The sequence below is a fragment of the Anastrepha ludens genome, chromosome 6 (assembly GCF_028408465.1).
Source record: "Anastrepha ludens isolate Willacy chromosome 6, idAnaLude1.1, whole genome shotgun sequence".
Lineage (NCBI taxonomy): Eukaryota > Metazoa > Arthropoda > Insecta > Diptera > Tephritidae > Anastrepha > Anastrepha ludens.
The window spans coordinates 40,633,876-40,651,117 of record NC_071502.1 but is presented as its reverse complement, the minus strand read 5'-3'; the positions used below and the strand labels follow the sequence as shown (position 1 = coordinate 40,651,117).

The window sequence follows — 17,242 nt, the reverse complement described above, 5'->3', positions numbered from 1 at the left end:
TGATGGTCATTTGTACTTTGACTTTTACGCGCACCACTGTCTTGCTTGTACACAGCAACTCTCCAATTAACAAGTGGCAAATATGACTTTCATGCGACGTCAATTGCAAAAATTATAAATCTTCTGATAGAGTGCTTAATTTTGCGCTACCTTGTAGAGATATTAGGTACAGGCAAAGGATTCTGGTTGGTTAGGTTAGGTTAGCCTGGTTGGCATTAAGCCACGCATAGTCCTTTTGGTCCCCGGCAAAGGGGAGCAAAATAAAAATTGATGTGGATTGCCGATTTGAAAGCTTACGTCTGAATTTTAACCCTTTATTGTAGGAATTAATGAAGCGTTGAAAAAACTTGTTTCACGGTGGAAAGAAAAATAATGAAAAAATGTATATTTTGGTTTTTTTTCGCGGAAATAGTTGTAAAGTATAGAAAATAGTTGAAAAGCGGAAAAATTATTATTCATCCATGAAAATATTTCTTTTTTTTGTCAAAAAGTACTCTGCTGACGTTTTTCTAATATGAATCACTCCCACTTCAATTCTGCTTTTTCCCCACTTGCACAAAAGTGAGGTTATTTAGAAATAAAATGGAATTAAAATTACAATACCATATATGGGCTCTTATGCGATAAAGGGTTAAGGTGGGTAAAAGTTTTCTCTCGTTTACACATTTATATGGTAAATTGGCATAAAAACTATGTAATCTTCACATTTTAGATATCATATATACATATATAATGTGTTCAGCAGTTCTAGGAAAAACTAGCGGGGAATATTTCTATGGAATATTTTAACTCTCTAACTACTCAATTAATGGGCTTTTTTGTCTCTTTTGTAAGAAGGGCCAAAAAATACTGATAACAGAGGGTTATAATGAGTTGAAATATACTACAAAAATATTTTCCACGAAATTCCACTGTAAGTCTCTTATTAATACATCAAAGCGCAACATTCTACTTAATCGCCAGAAATAAGTCAAAAAGGCTAATTTGTTTAAGGACTAATTTCGGTTTACGCGATGAAGAGATATCTTTGGTAAAAATTTAATTTATGTAAGTAATCACGCCATGTTATCCCGAAAAATATAGAAAAACTGAGTGCTTTCGTTAAAAGTAATAAGAGATCGTCCATTGAAATGGAATGAAAATTCTTCAAGTAACTGTTTATTGCACTTTGACCGAGTTTTTAGGTCTTCAATTCAAGTTTTGTGTCACGCATCATCTAATCGCCCGAGATTCCTTTCTCAAGTCAAGGAATGGATCCAGATTCAATTTATTTTCGTCACTAAATACTATGATACTTTTTCCTATTAACAGAACTCCAATCCATGTGGTTCCTCGCAAAGCCGAGGCGGCGTTCTTTGTGAAATTTATTCAAAGGTGGTTTTTTTAACAATTTATGCTTCAGTGCTGGCGATTTTAAAATGACTCTTCGAACGCCGGATTTGCTGGCTGCAATATTTGCCATTTCCGTAATTTTTGCTGTCAAAGAGGCGTAATTTGATGGAGTTCTAAGAATTTTATGGATTTCCCTCGATATCAAAGTCATCGCGGTTCTATCTTTGTAGTTTTTACCATAGGAGGCACCCTATTTCATGGAATGATCCACAGCGTTTGGGCTTCGACGAATATTTTTGGCAATTTGGCGATTCGAAAGTCTCTATGTGGTCAATATATCGATTTCCCGATTTTGCGATCTGTTACCTTTCTGCTTTTCCAATTTATTGGAATTAAGAAGTTTTCGACCAAACACTATGAATGTTAAAAAAAACGATCCATTTTCCCGATCCCTTATACTTGGAAACCTTTTTTGTTGCTCAGTTGAGTCTTGAAGTGATCTGGTTATCTGGTTAGTTTGGCAGTGGTTGTTATATTTAATAAATATTTTCAAAACTGGCAATTCATTTTTAACTACGAAAATGTGTTCAGAAACTAAATATAGCTGGTACTGTGGTAAAGTAATAGATACTTCCTTAGATTTACCATTTTACTTAAAGTCTTTTATAATCTCACAAATTCCACTCCTTCAATGGTATTCTCTATAGCATAAATATTTAATAATTTATTTAGTAATAAAATAAGAATTCTTCTCCCTCTTTCTGCAGCAATCGACAGTTTCTTCATTCCTTGGTAGTGTCAGTAAAAAACTTTCAAAATTCCTTGCTGTAGTATGGATACAAATTCTGTAAGTCCACTGCCACCACCGGAAGCACCACTGGCTATGATGGAAGTTGAAAAAACGCCACCTGGGACACCAACAACAAACGATATGCCACCACCACCGGATGAAGAAAAGTAAGTAGAATTAATCAATTATCTACTTGAAGCTAATAAAATAAGATGACTGCGACAGTTGTGGGGAAAATAAACGAATACCCGAGAGGAAGTGGGAATTGAAATGTGACAACAACAAAAAATTCGTAGAGTAAAAATTTTGATTTAAGAATACACAGCTCGGAAAAAAATTACACTCGGATTTTTCATGCTACTGGGGCATGGATTTAAAATTTTTGCATATAAAGAGTTTTTTACGTGAAAGTGGAAGTCGTCAAGGTCCATTAGAAGATTTTGGAATTAACTTTGCGAATCAACATAAAATATTGCATGTCTGTTTGTTTGTTTTTCTCCGCCAAATATACACTTAGCGTGCCATTTATTTTGGTACTCATCTACAACTCTGTACTTATGTATGCATGTATGGGTACGCCTTAGTTCGTGTACTTAAGAATTTAGTTCAGCCAGCCGGTAACCACTCATTTCCTGAGCTGAATTAAGGTAGTTTTATTATCGTGCGGAATTTCACACGACCAAGCAATACATCACTTGCTCGCACTCATATACATACATACATACATACACATTTACTTTTGCAGATTTTTATACTTCTAATGTATTTTGTGCACTTGAGCGCAAGTACACTCAAATTTAATTAAGTAGGTACGTCTGCCTCGAGACAATATGGACCTGCAAAGTGTCACAGCAACACTAGAAGATTATTGTTGTTGATAGTCAACCGCTTTTAGGCAATCAGTGCTCACATTGTATTGCTCACTTATTCGTTAATTCGTATCCATCTATCTATTAACTAATTTACATGTGTATGTGTATATATGCAATTTTAACTATGTAGTAGTTATTTGGATGATAAACAAAATGTTCGCTATCTGAAGAGCGATATCAGATAATTTGTTTTAATCTAGACAAATAGCTGCTAGTATACATCACGTACATATATCCACCTACATTTAGTATATAGTGTTTATAAGCATTTCTGTGATGTTGTATAATTGTATTTACATATGTATGTGTATTTGTGAATATGATCCTTCATAGCTGTCTGGTTACTCAGCCAAAGCTGAATTAGTCATGTTATGTATTTTTTATTGTTCGCTGTGCAGCTGCTATTATGTACTTATTTTTTTTAGATTTAAGAATCTCTCATCTGCATAAAATGTTGCACTAACAACAGCTACTTACTACTAATGCAGCGAGTATAATCATACCCTATGATCAGAAAGTACCGGGAATGTTTAAATGAAACAAACAGGCAAATTTATTTTATCACCTTCAAAATATGACCCAGTCCTCCGTGCACCCCTGGTAGGCCGACAAAGGAATGGCCTTCAGCTCCTTCGTCGCATTCTCTTTCATCTCCTCTATCGACTGAAATCTCCTTCCGCGAAGTGGTAACTTCAGCTTGGGAAATAAAATGAAGCCATATCAGGTGAATACGGTGCTTGAACGATGGTATTTACTTGGTGTTTGGTCGAATAATCCAGCACAATTTGGGCTCGGTGTGATGCCGCGTTACCATCATGCAAAAACCAAGAATTGTTTGCCCACATTTCCGGCCGTTTGCTACGTACAACATCTCTCAAACTCTTTAAAACGGATAATAATATTCTCTATTGACTGTCTGGCCTACCAACATAAGATAAAAATATGGACCGGTTCCCACGAGCGCGGTTCGTTTAAATTAAACATTCCCGGAACCTTAAGGTGCGTTCAGACATTGCAAAAAATATGTTTTTCAACAAATTTTCTTGCAAAAAAAGCGAAGCAATCAATTTCGAAAATATAAGCTGAAGAAATCTTACTTCAATTATCAACAAGCAAATTTTTTTTTTAGTTGCTTGAACTTGCTTGTTCTATCCAACCTTTTGTAGATTGTCGTGTGACATTGTTAGTGAACTAATGATGATAGTTTTACAAGGTTTGCTCTTTAAGTATGGTGAAAAAGAAAATTGTGATCGGAACTTCGGCTGCCACGTCACTTGGGGGACTCAGGCGAATTCTGCATGATCATTTCATTTATATTCACACACTCGTCAAATCAATAAAAACGAAGTAACATGAACAAATACTGTGCTGATTTTCTTTCCTAAATCACTAGCACTAGCCAGCCGAAATTTGCACAATCATTTCACACATATTCAAACTTCTCCTCCAATCAGACGTTGATGAGACATCGTAGTGCCATTGGTTCATTTTTTTCCTATATGACCAACACAATTTCAATTTTTTTGTAAACCCATCTCAAGTGACGTCAGCTCATCAGCTGATTCTCTCAAATTCGCTCAGAGCCGAGTAACGGCCTGTTAAACAGCACACTTTTAAAATTCTTTTCACCATTATGTGGGGTAGTTATGACATTTCACCCTTTTCCTCACCATACACCAACAGGATGAAAATACACATTAAATTAAAACAGTTTACTCAACCGTTCTTCAATTTCTTTCCAAAATACCATACCTATGCATTGTCAATTTTTTTATAGTAAAATATAAGGGCTCTAATGCTTTCGCGACCGTTTGTCTCAGTCATAGCTGAGATCCTAGAAGTGACATTGGCTGTACTTAGTCGCTGGACCGCCAGTTGCGGCCTCAGTGTCAACCAGTGTCTGATAAAATGAAGCTGATGCTATTTATCCGAAAATATAAACCACCACACTGTAAACTTCCCAGATTGAACTTCACCGTTTTCATTGGAAGTTAGGTACCTTGAAGTGATTATTATTATTATTAGAAGGCCATTACGCACTGCGACCAGAGCTGATCTATTGTGAAAGGCCTATTTTGTAACCCTAGAGTGTTAGGCTTTTTAGAAATTTTAGCACAGTTTTGGGTTTGTTATTCCAAAGATTGCATGGAGATACTACGATACCACCAAGGTGGTGAAGTCTTTGTCTGCCCAACGCAGGACATTCACAAAGCACATGTTCTGAGCTTTCTATGTCCATTTCGCAGAAGCGGCAGACATTGGTCTCGGATAGGCCAATATTGTTTAGATGGTACCTCAGGCTGCAGTGACCTGTAAAGTATCCGGTTAAAAGACGCAGATCTACTCTGTTTAGTGAGACAAGTTTGTCAGATATTCCTTTGTTGGGACTTAGGAATAGTTTGACTTGACGCTGACCGGCACAGTTTAGCCAGTGTGCGGCAAGTTTTCTTTCCTCCCATTTCCTAAGGAATTCATTGATGTGGCCTTTTGTCAGTCCACAGAAAGGCTCAGGACCAGTAAGTTGCATATTTGCTCCTTGTTTTGCAAGGTCGTCAGCCATTTCATTTCCCTCATGTCCTTCATGTCCCGGAATCCAACATAGTGTTACTGTGTTGAGGTTTCCTAACGTGTTTAGGAGGTTTAGGCAATCGTTTGCCAATTTAGAGGTGATGGTTGTTGATAGAAGGGCTTTTAAAGCCGCTAGGCTATCTGAAAGTATATAGATGTGAGTACCTCTCATTTTCCTTCTAAGGCATTCTCTCACACATATTTCAATGGCATGTATTTCTGCCTGGAATATTGTTGGGTAGGATCCCATCGGAATCGATTTTTTGAATTTGGGCCCATTGATTCCTGCCACTGTTCTACCATTTTCCAATTTGGACCCATCAGTAAACCATAGCTGGGAGCCAGGTTTGAAAGTGATAGAATTAGTTCTCCAGTCTGTTCGTTCATTGATTATAACTTGGAAGTTCCTGAAGAGTATTGGTTTGGGTGATAGTAAAGGGTGTTTTTTTTAGAGGTTAGGTTTTCAAGATGAAATAAAACGCATATAATTTAATGTTATGGCCAAGAATTTAGCTTTATTATAAAGATAAGGGTTTGCCATTATGTTTTAAAAATGATTTCGGGCAAGTGGCCGCCGCGGCTGGCTCGAATAAATTCCAGCCGAGAGGCTCAATTTTCGACCACTTTTTGCAGCAATTGGGGCCGTATGTCAGCAATAACGCGCCGAATATTCTCTTCCAAGACGTCAATCGTCTCGGGCTTATCTGTGTAGACAAGCGACTTCACATAGCCTCACAAGAAATAGTCCAGCAGTGTTATATCGCTCGATCTTGGAGGCCACGGCGCGAGATAATGCGCTCACCAAAAGTTTCCTTCAATAAATCGATTGTTGCGTTGGCTGTATGGCATGTAGTGCCGTCTTGTTGGAACCAAAGGTCGTCCACATCAACATCGTCCAATTCAGGCGCGAAAAAGTCATTAATCATGGCTCTATAGCGCTCTCCATTGACTGTAACATTTTGGCCGGCTTCATTTTTAAAGAAATATGGACCAATGATTCCCTCTGCCCATAGAGCACACCAAACAGTGACTTTTTGAGGATGTAACGGCGTCTCAGCAATGGCTTGTGGATTATGTTCACTCCAAATTCAACAATTTTGCTTATTGACATACCCATTCAACCAAAAGTGAGCTTCATCGCTGAACAAAATTTTCTTGTGAAAATCGGGATCGGTGGCCATCTCGTTTTGGGCCCAAAGTTGCACGATTTGCAAACGTTGATCAGGTGTAAGTCTATTCATTATGAAATGGCAAACCAAACTGAGCATAAATCAAGTGACAGCTGTCAAAAAGACCATCTACGAAAAAAGTAGTGCCAACTTGAAAACCTAACCTCTAAAAAAACACCCTATATATCATCCCTATGAAGAATGGGACTATGTAGGAAGTCTTCTAAGACCTTTAAATGTCCTTTCATATCCCCACTTTTAAGTTCAGATATACCTTTTAGTCTTAAGGCACTCGAGCGAGCTTCCCTTTCAATTAGAATTGGAAGCGGTGGTATGTTCAGGAGCACACCCAATGCATCCGTGGGACACGTTTTCATAGCCCCTGTAATACCAACACATACCAGGCGATGCAGTTTGCTTAATTCGTTTGCCGCCTTTCTTTGCTTGACCTTGGGCCACCATGCTAAGGATGCATAAGTGGCTATGGGTTTTACAACTGTGGTGAATGTCCAGAAGGTCATTCTAGGGCTTAGTCCCCATGTCTTACCAAAAAGCCTTGTACAGGCAAAGAATGCCCTTGTGGCTTTTGAAGTAACTCTCTCAATATGGGAGTTCCACGTAAGCGTTTTGTCAAGACTAATGCCAAGATAGTTCACTTCTGTCGAGAGTTCAAGTGTTGTTCTATTAAGGGTGGGACATTTGAGATTTATGTTCCTTCTCCTAGTAAACGGTACAATTGATACTTGACTCTAAACTCAATTGGAAGTTACACATTGAAAATCGGGTAGAGAAGGCCAACATAGCTTTCTACTCCTGTAAATCTATGCTCGGCAAAAAATTGAGACTCAAGCTACAAGTCGTTCTTTGGATGTCGAACGTAGTGGCTTGTTTATTGGGAAGCTTTTCGGAAGACTGTTATATCACTAAACTGGGGTGAGTGCAAAGGTTTGATTACTTGTATTGGCATCACCGGAGCATGTAGAATTCATCCCATTGCTGTCTTAATGTTGGCCTCTGTAGGGAATTTCTCAAAGGACATGGTAGCATATTTAGGTAGTTAACACCACATTTCTCTGAACTTCGTAGAGATCTCTCTATCTTTAAACTGGAATTTGAGGGTCGTGCCTGGGCAATCTTTCCAAGTAGGCAATATCGTAACGAGGGGAAAATCTGTACCGATGCTGGTAACCCGCTTTTTAATATATGAAAAAACGACACGGGAGCCATTCCATGTCAAGCCCTCTAAATATCATGGCTTTAATTTTTTTTGGAAATTGTTTTTTTGAAAGCTTGAGTATAGTAAGAAAATTTATGCTAAGTTGAAAATTGTAGTATCTAGTTTTTTAAAGCCTAATGTTTTTGATTATTTTTAACACTTTTATATATTAATTTTATTTTTCTATTTTGTAAAAATACAAGGTGGCGCAATATTAATCACCCTATCGCAAGATTTGTATTTGATACTTGGCAACTACACCGTTGCAGTATGCAAACAGACAAGCAATGGAGTGCGTAAAGATAAAAATAAAGATTTCCTTCACTAAAATAATTTCTTTTATTTAGTATAAAAGTTATCCAAAAACCAATTTGGTTGACCAACTTTGCGCCAAAAGAGTTTGCTTTTTCTGAAAACAAATTTTGGAAAAAAATTCTTCTTTATCATTTTGGAAACACAACCCTTAGATCTTTTTATTTTTCTCATTAATAACTGAAAGGAAAAAAATAATAAACAAATTCTGAGCGAGTGTATGTTTCAATGGCAAACAAAATTTTTTGTCCAAAAATGTTTAATAAAAGAATTCGGCTTTTTTCCGAAAATGTTAAAAAAACCAATATTTTTTTTTTTTTATTTGACGCGTATTTGTGGTGTGCGCCTTGATGTTGTTCCACAAATGGAGGGACCTACAGTTTCAAGCCGACTCCGAACAGCAGATATTTTTATGAGGAGCTTTTTCATGGCAGAAATACACTCGGAGGTTTGCCATTGCCTGCCGAAGGGCGACAGCTATTAGAAAAATGTTTTTCTTAATTTGGTGTTTTCACCGAGATTCGAACCAACGTTGTCTCTGTGAATTCCGAATGGTAGTCGGGCACCAACCCATTCGGCTACGGCGGCCGCCCCATATATCGCACCCTAAATACAAAAGGGGCACAACTCAAAATTTTCCACACTTGAGCTTGACTTGTTTACATTAGCACAGAAAACAAACTATGTGACATATCACGCTGAAATTTGCCATGTAAGCTTATAACAGTCCTGCCAAAAAACAAAAAAAATTATTTTTGCCATATGTCATCCGCGGACCGTTTTATTGATAACGCCTCGCTCATATTTGAGCACAAGGTACATTTTGAGTTGTGACCCTTTTGTATTTAGGGTGCGATATATGAATTTAAAAAATTCCATACTGAAATTTTCAGCATTAAAAATATCTTAAAATTGAAAAAAAAATTTCGTTTACTTCGTATAACATTCAAACCTACAAATTAACCAATTTTTAGTGAAAAAGTTATCCAAAAACCAAATTGAATGTTTAATTTTCCACTAAAAAAATTTTGTTTTGGGAACAATTTTTTGTTTGTTTAGGAAATTTTTTTTAAAATTTTTTTTTGTTTTTCATTAGTAACTGAAACGGAAAAAATAAAATCTAAGAAAGTGTGTATTTCACAAATGACAAAAAAACAAAAATTAAATTTTTTTAGAAAAATTAGAAAAATTTACAAAATTTAAAATTTTCTCTAAAAACTAAAGAAAACTAGTAAAATACAAACTTCATCAAAATATCAAAAATATGCGACTTTAATAGTCTCCATACCAAATTTTCCAAAACTAAGAAAATCGCAATTAAATTTTTTCTGTATTTTTTTTTTTAAATTAAATTTGTTTCTTTATAATTTTCTCTAACTAAAGAAAACCACAACATACAAACATGTTAAAAATTACCAAAATGTGTGCCTTTAATAATATCTTTAATAAAAAAATCTCAAAATTATAAAATTTGTTCTTTTTATTTATTATATTATAACATTCAAGCCTACAAATGAACCCATTCTCATTAAAATTGAAAATACAAATACAAAATACATGTAGCACTTGGCATCGAACCACTCCGCCGTCTAGCTCAACCCATTGGTAACTCAAATTGCAAATTTTTTAATATGTTTCACTTTTATCACATCATTCTACAGTATATTTAATGGGCTGGATTGATTTTTTCGCTCATTAGAATATAAACTAAATTCAAGACCCTAATTTAATTTTCATTGCAAAAAGTTTAATCAAACTGGGTTCACTTTATTTGCTACTTTCTTACATACTTAATTAGAAATACAGACATATGGATTTCTTTTTAGTAGAATTTAACAATTTATTTTATGGATGCCTGCAATTCTAGATATGTATGTATGTATATGCATGTATGTACTTATATCGAATACTCGTTAATGGCGCCAACGCATAGGATCCGCAAAATGTCAAATGAAATGCGTACATTGTTGCGGATATCAACACACATACATGCACCCACACATACATGCGTACAAACGTAAGTGTCTGAATTTGGTTTATAGTTGTGCGCTGAGCCACCTACTTTTCAGCTTACAATACTTAAACTTTCTTCGACATCCTTTTTGTTACTATGTTGCTCTACGCTATGACCAACTGACCGCCTACACTTAACGAAAGTTGGTAATTGGGAGAAAAAAATGTATATGGAATTCATCTAAAGTAGAAAATACGAGTACAAAGTTAATGGTATTTACACGCCGGGTTAGGTAGTTAGAACTGGCGGTCGGTCTCTAAACCAACGCACTCAGATTCGCTTATACGCCGAGTTAAGCTGACACAATCATACCGCCCGTACACACCCATTGCGCAATATATTCAACAGTTGATTGCGTGTTAAACTGGCTTTTCCTATTTTTCTATAATTTTGTGCTTTTTAGCAGTTTTTATGACTATGACCCGATTTGTGGAGCGGAGAGTGTGGGGCTGATATTTGTAGCGAATTTAAAAAATGACTTGTAGCTACAATGTTGCGTGAACTTTGTGGATTAGTTCTTATTTGACATTTGGAATTTTATGTGCCATGATATCATATCGAAATTGTCCTTTTAATCGAAATTGAAAGCAATTGGTAAGGATAATGTGTTATAGACAATTTATCGACACTTTAATGTATGATGCATAGTTGGCATTGTCATGTATGAGAAGATCACTCGCTGCCATCAGTCGGCGCTATGCCTTATCTTTTTTTCATCAAGAAGTACCCATAAATATCGCTCTGGCATGCTAGCACAAATACATTCATATATTTATGCAAAACGACCAATCTAAGGACGTATGCAGAGTATTCTTTTATTCAGTTGCATTTATTAGAACAAGGGCGCCCCTGCAGATATATTCTACCCTAGTATTTAACGCTTTCGTAGATGTTGCATTTAACTTGCAGGCAGTACAAGGTCACTCGATATTTTGCGGGTATATCAGAATAGGCTAGACGTGTACCTGCCGTCGAATCCATCTTAGAGTACATTATGCTCTTAAATGCGGCGAAAGACCACCTGGCTTTCGAAATCCTGTGTTTAATATTCGCATTGAGTTGGCTATCTAAGTAGGTACATTTATTAACATTTTCGATAGATTTACCGTATAGCGTGAAAGTGTCAGGATGAGTATCATTATTGGCGCTAACACGGCAATGTCGTCAGCATAGTCGAGATCATCCAAATATTCCATGCTGATTGGGTTCCAGAGAACACCTTAGCTAGGTTGGGCGTCAAGAGCGTTGCTCAATACGCCATCAAACACTATAGGAACAGAAGTGGCGACAGGATACATTCTTGCCCCACTCACGCGACTGGCTTGAGCACCATTGTGTAGCACTCTACATTGGAAATTAGTATATTGGGATTGGATTGTATGATATAAACCAGTTTATCTGAGACTCCTTTCTGACGGAGTCCAGTCCAGATACATTGATAATGAAGTACGATTTTCTCGGCCTAAATCCAGCCTACTGTCTACGACGTGACTTTCAGAGGTACACATAGCGATATGATCCGCCTCCAATTGCCATACACGGAGGTAGCGCACGGATCCTTCACCAATATGCGCTGCATATAATAAAGAAGTAGCACTTCCTTTTCCCAGATGGTTTGTAACAGCCGGGATAGCATCTGTACTGATTTCAAACTTCGAATAGCAGTCTCAATTTCTATAACAGTTGGGTGTTGCGAAGTTACGGCGGCAACTAAATGTTACCTTTCCTAAATCTAATGTGTCGACTTTAAGCATCAATTAAAGAACCAATATTTTTACTGTTGCTGTTTTTTTATTAAATAATTATGGCCTGCAGATTACATTAGATATGACTGTAAACTCAGCTGTACCACACAGGTCATATTGTAAAATAGTTGTTAGTGGTTTCAAGCCATTTAACATTTATTCAACCGTTAAAAACTTAACGACATAAGGCAATACGTCACTTGCAACACCTGGTTGACCCCCTAAATCTGAGTATCTGTTGTAAAGATAAGCTGATCATTTTTACATAATATCATTTCTAAGATCCTCTGTTCAAAGAAGGGGAGCAAGCACTGGATTATGGTGGATATAAAAAGCTTTTATGTGCTAATTTACTTCTATACTTTCTCATATACATACATACACAACATTGCCATATCTTTAGTGTAGACACCAACCACTTTCCAGCGTACTTTGAATAGGCTGCAAAAGCTAATCAACAATTTACAGTGAGTTGACAGCATTGAATGTGCTTAATGTTATTTAACAGGAAACTTCGCACGACTGCAATTAAAAGCGATCGTCGTTCTCTGCTCCTACCACTGCTATGTAAATACTTTTGGTATTGTATTTGCAGGGAGTTTACATGCGCATTCATATGTGTGTATGCATGGCTGTGCATTTGAATGTATGTGAGGTTTGCTGCTAAACTCTCATTGAATGCTCTGTAGATGCACTTTTATCAATTATCTGTTCATTGATAGCTCCACCAGCTGACCAGTTAGTAAGTGAATGTAGTGTATGTGAAGCTGTTGGGAAAGCAAAAAGTCAAGAGAAATGCTTGCTATTAAAAAAAAAGTATGCAATAAAAAGTCAAAATAATCAAAAGCGTTCAGCTAGCGCTTAATTCGGAAAGTACTTAATGTGTAGATTTTTTTGTTTCAAGTGAATATAAAGGAGAGACAATCTTATGAGTGATAAATTTAATAAATTGCTTGTGCAATGAAATTCAGTTTACGTGGAATAAAATTTAAAGTAACATTTTTTCGACCTTCATTTGTGTATTGCTTAGTGGTGGTTTTTTTTAAATAAAGAATTATTAAAATTATAAAGTAAATAATAATAATTATTAGCTAATTGGTGTAAAGTATAAATTCCAAATAACTTACAGAACCGATCTGCATACATACATACGTAAGAGCTGACTATTAATCTTCAATGAAGTACTATTTAAAACAGGCAGTTTTAACGAGATCGACAAGAAAGCCATTGAAAGCATTCAAAATGGCCTTCGAATTTAATGATATATAGAAAAATTTCATAAATATCCATATTCAATAATTTTCGCAAATAATTTTTTTTTCGGTTTTAAATTCAGTGCCACCATAACATTTTGTTTTAATAAAACAAGGTAACTTAACATGAGAAAACCCTTACGATATAAGTTTAATATATTTAAATAAATTCATTTTAGAAAAATTTAGTAGTAGCATTTTTAAGCACTGCCTCTCAGCGCTATTAAAACCTTGCCATTTAAAAGTTATTCAAACAAATTAAAACTGGAAGACATAGTTCTTCAATCTCCTAACGAATTCTTTGCGACTGAAAATTAATTGAAAAAGTGACTCACTGAAGATCTTACAGAAAATGTTTACATGCGGCTTAAAAAATGTACAGCGTTGGCGTAGAAGAACGTAAGTAATGTTACATAGAAATACGAAAATATATATGCAAGTATGTATACCGGTGTTTATAAATGTATGCATACTTTATATAAATACGAATGTAAATACACATACGCACAAATATACAGACACACTTCAATACAAAGTGCAACAAAAGTATCAATTAGCGGAGTCATTTTTCAAAACCAACTGGGCAGTCTGCTCCTTCCTAAGTATAAATAACTTCTGATTTTGTTTGATTGCCAATTGAATGGAGCCAAGACACATAAAACCAAAACAAAACAAAAAAAAGGAAAAACCTAAAAAAAAAAAACGAAAAAACAAAAATGTAGTTTTTTTAACATTTTTCCCTCTCCATTAAAGTTTATTTTAAAAATTTTCTTATGGTGTATTAGTAAAAGTTACATGACAATAATTTCATATGCAAGTGAAACTATAGATTTTTTAAGGTAATGCTGCAGACTCAGTTTCCCATTTTCTCATCAGTTTAAAGTTTTAACGGACTTTTATGTTTCAAAAGACAAAATTTTCAATAAATAGTTCTAAATAAAGAGTTTTCCAATAACAGGTGTTATTTGAATAGGATTGCGCTATCGAGAGATAATTCACGATTTTTTATAGCCGGAATTGGATGGTATTGATCTGGACAACTAGACGCCGCTACGTGCCGCACAAGCAACGAAATCTTTTGCGGAAGAGTTTCCGGACCGTGTTATCTCTCGAAGAGGTGATCACAATTTACCACCGAGATCTTGTGATTTTTTTCTTTGGGGCCACGTGAAAGGGAAAGTCTACGCCAACAGCCCAGGGTCGATTCAAGACCTCAAAGATGGAATTCGTGAGGCTATCGAGGACTGCAACAGGCAGCCATTTTGCAATTCGGTTATGGAAAATTTCATGAAAAGGATATTGTCCTGTAAGCGTGGTCGTGGTCGTCATTTGCCTGATGTTATTTTCCACTATTAACGGCATACCTTCCTCTTTATAAAGAAATACATTCGATCATTTATATTAAAAAAATGGCATTTTTCTTTGAATATCAAAATAACACCTCTTATTGGAAAATCCTTTACTTACACTCAATCTATGACGCTAATATGGATATCTTATTTTTATTTATTTATTTAAAAGAGTAATAATTATAAATAATTATTCCACTTAAAGGTAAGAAAAAAAAGGAACAAGCACTGGCTGCTAAGGCCTTCGGCTATTGTTTTAAATGGTTAATACTATATATCAAGACGAGAAAATGAAATAATTATATTATACTAGGTTTATTATACGCTAGATTCGAGATAAAAATATATTATATCTACACTGGAGAAGATGAAGATAGTATATTACAATAGAAGGTATGTGGAGTTAACCACTATAACACACCAGATAACTTAGAAGCCTATGAAGTTAAATTTTTAATTTACAGCAAGAAACGAATTGGTTTATGATACTAATATTATAGTCCGTTGTATGCTTCAGAAGTTCAGATGGTTTGATATTTCTAAACACCGATGATCTAATATTTTGGATTCCTGAACATATATCCATGAAGTGCGATACGGTGAATTCGCTAAATCCACAAAACGGGCACGGGGGTTTCGGCAAACCATTTAGCAAATACAAATGGGTTGAAATTGTATGGCCAATTCTCAGACGAACAACGGTCTTAATATTCCGGCATGAAGAATTTGACGGGTATTGGTTTTTCGATCTCGAGAGATTGAAGGATTTGTAGTGATGTTGGTACTGGTTCCATTTGTTCAGGGAACTTTCATAATTGGTACGCCTTACCAACTTTTTTATATCTTCTGGATGAGTGTATTCGAACATGTACAATGGCTCTTTGGTTGCCTCCTTAGCTCTACTATCGGCCTGTTCGTTACCTTTGATGCCACTGCGAAAGTGGAGCTTTTGTTAATAGACATACTTGCTCCTGATGATTTCGACCAAAGCTCGAGTTTAGAGAGGATGTCAGTGAATGAGTTTTTGACCGTTGTTAAATCGGACGTTTTGGAGAAGATCAGCACGTCGTCTGCATAAGCAAAGTGTTCGATATTTGAGTTTAAGGATATGATAGAGCTGACTTCTTTGAACGCTATTATGAACAAGATTACAGAAAGAGGATACCCTTGGGGTATTCCGTTGAAAAGTGGGAGAATGTTAGAATCATTGTTGTTTACACGCACGAAGAATTTGCGATTACATAAGTATGATCTTATGACTTTGTATATTTTTTCTCCGAATTTCCAGCGACTAAGCTCTTCCAAGACAACGTGCGAGCCAATTCTATCATACGCCTTTTCAAAGTCTATACTAAGTACTGAAACATGGTTTCTGTTTGCTAAGGCTGTTGAGGCAAAGTTTTCAAAGATAAGTAGTGGATCTATAACGCCTAAGTTTTTCTGGAATGCAAACTGATTTGGACTTAGGAGGTTATTTTGCTGGGCAAACCATGCAAGACGTCGAGCAATGATCTTCTCCAAAACTTTCGAGATGCAAGGGATATAGGCCTGAAATTGGAAATGAGGGAGTTTGGTTTTTTTGGTTTGGCAATCGGGATTATTGCAGCAATTTTCCATGATTGTGGAAATGTTCCTTGTTCTAATATCGAATTGTACAAATTAACAACGCGCGATTTTAAGGCGAATGGCAAATTTTTTAAGATATTGTACGTTATTCTATCAGAACCTGGTGTTTTGCCTGACAACGAAGAAAGAGTTAAGTTAAATTCTTCTAATGTTATGCGAGAATCTAAACAGAGAGCTTCGTAAGAGGGTGAGGAATTGTGATAACATTTGGTACTATATTTGACTTTTTACAGCTAAAATCTGGATGAAAGTTTGAACTATGTGAATAGTTTTACCAAGTTTTGCAAATTTGTCGGCGATTTCCTTGGGAGAATATATTGGGCCTTCTGGCGAGTGTATAAAAGGGATGTGGTTACGCTGACATGAAGAAGTAAGATATTTTATATCTGACCAGATCTTTTTTGGGCTAGAGGAAGGTGTTATGCTGGCGGTAAGAGTTTCTAGAGCTTGCCTTTTCGACGCTTTTAATTCGCGCCTGAAGCATGCGTTTTTTTTTTGTATTTTACAAGATTCTCGTTAGACCTAGTTCGCTTGTACTCCGCCCAAGAAGATTGTTTAGTTCTCCTCAGAATGGAGAGCAAGTTTGACCAATATGGAAGTTTCGCAGAGAACTTTTTGGTGCAAGTCTGTGGGATAGAAATATTCGCCGCTGAACGTATGAGGGACTTGATGGTAAAAGCTTCTTTGTTTACATTATGTGATTCAGGTTTTTTACTTGATAGGTGTATTATGTTAGTACAGAAAGTTTCCCAATCAGCTCTTTCTGTTATAAATTTAGGTTTAGGTTTAACTCTGTAAAATTGTGGCATGGAGAGAGATGTAACAATAGGGTAGTGATCACTATTGTGAAGATCACTCAACGTTTTGGATTCTAGTTTTGGGGCTATAGAGGAAGAGGAAATAGAAATATCTGGGTGCGAAAAGCTCCTATGTGTCGAAAAATGTGTAGGGAAACCATCGTTAAGAATAACTAAATTTTTTGCAAGGATGACATCC

General features: G+C 36.0%; 1 protein-coding gene across 3 annotated transcripts in view; it reads left to right on the top strand.

Annotated features, from left to right (window-relative positions):
- The window catches only part of LOC128866060 (uncharacterized), a 108,414-nt gene that overhangs the window by 41,145 nt on the left and 50,027 nt on the right, over positions 1 to 17,242 (top strand). The window contains exon 3 of one of the 3 annotated variants that reach the window (XM_054106546.1): positions 2,100 to 2,289. In XM_054106546.1, the coding sequence (XP_053962521.1) occupies positions 2,165 to 2,289 (125 nt within the window). In that variant the 5' untranslated portion in view covers positions 2,100 to 2,164. Of the gene's footprint in view, positions 1 to 2,099; positions 2,290 to 13,450; positions 13,671 to 17,242 lie in introns of those variants that run through there. The other 2 variants (XM_054106551.1, XM_054106549.1) reach the window with 2 other exon arrangements.